Source organism: Cyprinodon variegatus, unplaced genomic scaffold, assembly GCF_000732505.1.
Source record: "Cyprinodon variegatus isolate N-32 unplaced genomic scaffold, C_variegatus-1.0 Scaffold1974, whole genome shotgun sequence".
NCBI lineage: Eukaryota > Metazoa > Chordata > Actinopteri > Cyprinodontiformes > Cyprinodontidae > Cyprinodon > Cyprinodon variegatus.
In genome coordinates, this window is record NW_015152427.1 from 2,182 (window position 1) to 5,926 (window position 3,745).

Here is a 3,745-nt window from a genome sequence, read left to right on the forward strand (position 1 = left end):
AAGGTCTGCTGGAGAGCAGGATTATGGAAAATGAAGGAAAGAAGTTAAAATGAAATGCTGAGAACAGACTGCTGCTTATCGACGACGTGAGGCGAGCAAAAGATCTGAAGAAATTAGAAAAGGGAAATTAGAACTCGGAATAACTTCTGCTGAAGCTGCAAAAAGCATCTAATCCCATAATCCCAGTCAGAAAAACCCAAACCAACAGTTCAGCAAATTACAAATTTAAAACCTCTGGAGCAGCGTCCCAACATTGAAGATTCATTGATCGTAAAGAAGAAAGATTTTGTTCTTTTCACGGTAGAAGTGATCAATGATAGTGCTCAGACGACAAGAAAAACCGGGAAAAAAAAATCTAAATAATAGTGAAAGTTCCAGAAAACTGGGAAATGGTTGAAAACATGATGGGAAAACCAGTAGGACCATCAGAAACTGGCAGAGTGACGATAAAATAAAGATAAATTAGAAATTATGAGGGCAAATGTGATTAAGTATTTATTATGTTGGGTTAAGTTAAACAGTTTGGAAACATATTATTTTATTTTTCTTTTATTTATTTATTTATTTATTTATTTATTTATTTATTTATTTATTTATTTATTTATTTATTTATTTATTTATTTCTGGGTTGAGTCTTGTTTCCTGTTTCCTTGTTTTACTCCTCACCAGTTGGTGGCGGTAATGCACTTTAACTAGTTTGCCAACCGCCATAAAACCTCACAAGAAGAAGGAAAAAAAAAACAGAATAAGAACAAACCGGAAGTGCTCCTTTGACCTATTAAGTACTTCCTGCGGCGTGATGTCCTTCGTTTAAATAGTTTTAGAAATGTTTCTATATCGCTGCGGAGCTGGATTATAATCTGTTTTCGGTTCGAATTAATTGTTCCGGATTATCAGACTCTATAGAGCGCTGATTCTGGATCATCTCAGCAGGTTTGTTGCTTTTAGAAATCTGAGAATAAGGACCGCGGTTGAAGCTAGCTAACGTTAGCATCGCCAGACTCCGTTAAGAAAAACGCAGATTTTAGAGAATTGATCAAAGTCCAGTTCAGCTCCGGTTCTGATCCAAATAATCCAAACCTAAACTGTTTAAAACATGATTTCTCATCAGATTCATTAGTTGGACCATTTGATTTTCAAGGCATGAATGTTCATTTAATTTTTATATCCGTAAATATGCTAGAATGACCATAGACCTGAAATATTAAACTAAGTTTTACAGTTTTTTTTGTTTTGTTTTTTCTGAAAACAAACAAATGTTTTAGTTTAATTAAATATTGTTAGTGGGATTAAGAGTAATAGAATATTATGGATGCAAACTCAGACTTTTTATATTTTTTTATTGCTATATAAGCAAACATATTTATACAGATATACACACATATCCCTCACTTTATATACACATATATATATATACACTGAAAAAATACTTTGGAAAAACTGTCCACAGCTGTATATTGATTATTTTTCAGATGCACTGGATTATATATTTGCAATCACTGCACCTTATTTAAATTTATTATTTTTTTACTTTTCAACATATTGTCACTTATTCTGTTATTTTAAACACTTTTTAAGATCCACAGTTTGACCAATTCTGCTGTAATATTTTGGTGCTATAAAACCAGAATTTACTCACTGTGGGACAATAAAGGGATTATTATTATATTCAAAATATACATATATATCAATCACTGATTCTTGGGGGTTTGGATAAAACAGGTTTTAATTTTGAAAATAAAAAGTTAGTTGAATTACAAAAAATCTGAAGGTATATTGTTACAGACCAAGTTCAGCAACCTCCTAATTTTGTATTTTTTATAGGAGTTTTTCCAGTTATTACTTTGTTTTTGTCAAAACCATCAGACAAAATACAAAGCAAATATTTTTTATTTATTTGGTCTAATATGTATTTGGAGTTTTTAAATCATTATCTAGCATTGTTAGTACACATATATGCTGTTAAATGTAAAATATTTACTTTTGTTAATTTTTTATACTGTTTCACTAGTATTCCTTTAAAAGATTAAACATCATACAAAGTTTACCTTAAACCTAATTAGAAAAATTCATGTTTTTATTTTCAACACATATTTTTGTATTAAAAGAGACTATTACTTTAATGACAGAACAGCACTTCTTGCTTATTAACTTTATTTAACTATTTGGTCCAAAAACTAACAATCATGAGCACTGAGACAAACATTTTTCAAGGAATATAAGGTAGAATTAAGCAATATGATTATTAAAAGTTCCCCATCCCCATATCATCAAATATCAAATCTGAGGTTTTCTTCTGTTTTTAACTTTCTGATTTTAGTTTTCATTCTTTGTTTCAGAAATGTCGTCCTTGTGGAGCCTCAGACCGGCGCTGACGACGCTGATTCAAGGTGACTTTCTGCGATCTGAATATTTAGATTTCTCTTATTTCATTTATTGATCTATGCTAGTTACGAATGATGGTGAGATGGAGCCTCATGAAGCATTTGAACCGTTTGGCCAAATTGCTTCAACGATCAGCACAGTTCATGAGGCTCCAATTGAAGATGGCACCACCTACTGGTGGAATGCAGAACTACACTTAGTAATCTAGTTGTGATTTTTTTTTTTTGTGTGTATAAAATGTCTTAGAAGAGGAAAAACCATTTAAGGTTCTCAGTTTTTCTGCAATTTTAGTGAAATAAGCTCAAGCAGACAGTGAAAGTGTGCAAACTGGGCAATGATGAGCAAAATGAAAGGTTTTAGTCATTTTTATTCAAACATAATAGCTTTTCCACAGTTTTTTGTTTTAATTGGGTTGGAAGTTATATGTTCAACCAATCCTTTGGTTAAACCAACCAGTCTACTTTGACAGTGTTTTTATCCAATCTATATTCATTCTAGGGCAAACAATACAAATTAGTCACATTAGCAGGGCTCGATGTTAACCATCGCCCGATCTCCCGGGGCAAGAAGTTTTTTATTGTTGGGAGAGCATTTGCCTGCCAGGCAAGTGCAATGATCGCAAAAAAAAATATTTATCACTCAAAAGTACTTTAAAATCACCGACATTCGATGAAAATGACCCACAAGCGCTACTGGCGCCATTTTTGTTGTTTTATACACATTCTTGCGTGATTTGAAAAAGCCGCAGGATTTCCCGCCGGATGGTGTGATTTTTGTCCGGGAATTGGCGCGAATGAGACACATTTTTTTTGACTTAGCAGGCTAAAAAACAACAAGGCAAAAAAATGTAAGTAGAGTAACACCCCCACCACCTATTTTACCCTCCACCCTAGATTAAACCCTAGATTAAAAATTATCAGTCAGGGATTAGGAAAATTGGCATAATCATATGCCATGCGCACAGTGTAAATATTTCTATCTTCTGTACAGTGATGCAGGTCATATATAAAAAAATGTTTATTACATTTTTTCCTCTTAGACATTGGAGAGGTGCATTTAAATATTATAGAACTAAACATGTTAGATTGGTGACCTGTTATGTTATTAAATATTGTCATTTATTTTGTGAGGGGAAAACTAATCCTGAGTCAGTTAAAGTCAGGGAATTCTGAAATGAAGTCAAACTGTGGAAACCCTGAATAAAATAACTATAATGATTCTCTAGAAAAGTCACATTATATTAATAGTATTATCTTGTATAAACATACCGTGACTCTAAAATAAAAGTTATTCATTTCTGACATTGACGTCTTTAACCTGTCAAGTTTTTTTTTTAGATTTTTAACATTACAATTTATAT

The 3,745-nt window shown here is 32.2% G+C and overlaps 1 protein-coding gene across 1 annotated transcript in view; it reads left to right on the forward strand.

Moving 5' to 3' along the window:
- The first annotated feature begins 770 nt into the window (after positions 1–770).
- The window catches only part of mrps12 (mitochondrial ribosomal protein S12), a 5,269-nt gene continuing 2,294 nt past the window's right edge, over positions 771–3,745 (forward strand). Inside the window, exons 1-2 of the mRNA XM_015405066.1 lie at positions 771–933; positions 2,340–2,390. Coding sequence (XP_015260552.1) covers positions 2,342–2,390 — 49 coding nt within the window. The 5' untranslated portion in view covers positions 771–933; positions 2,340–2,341. The remainder of the gene's footprint in view (positions 934–2,339; positions 2,391–3,745) is intronic.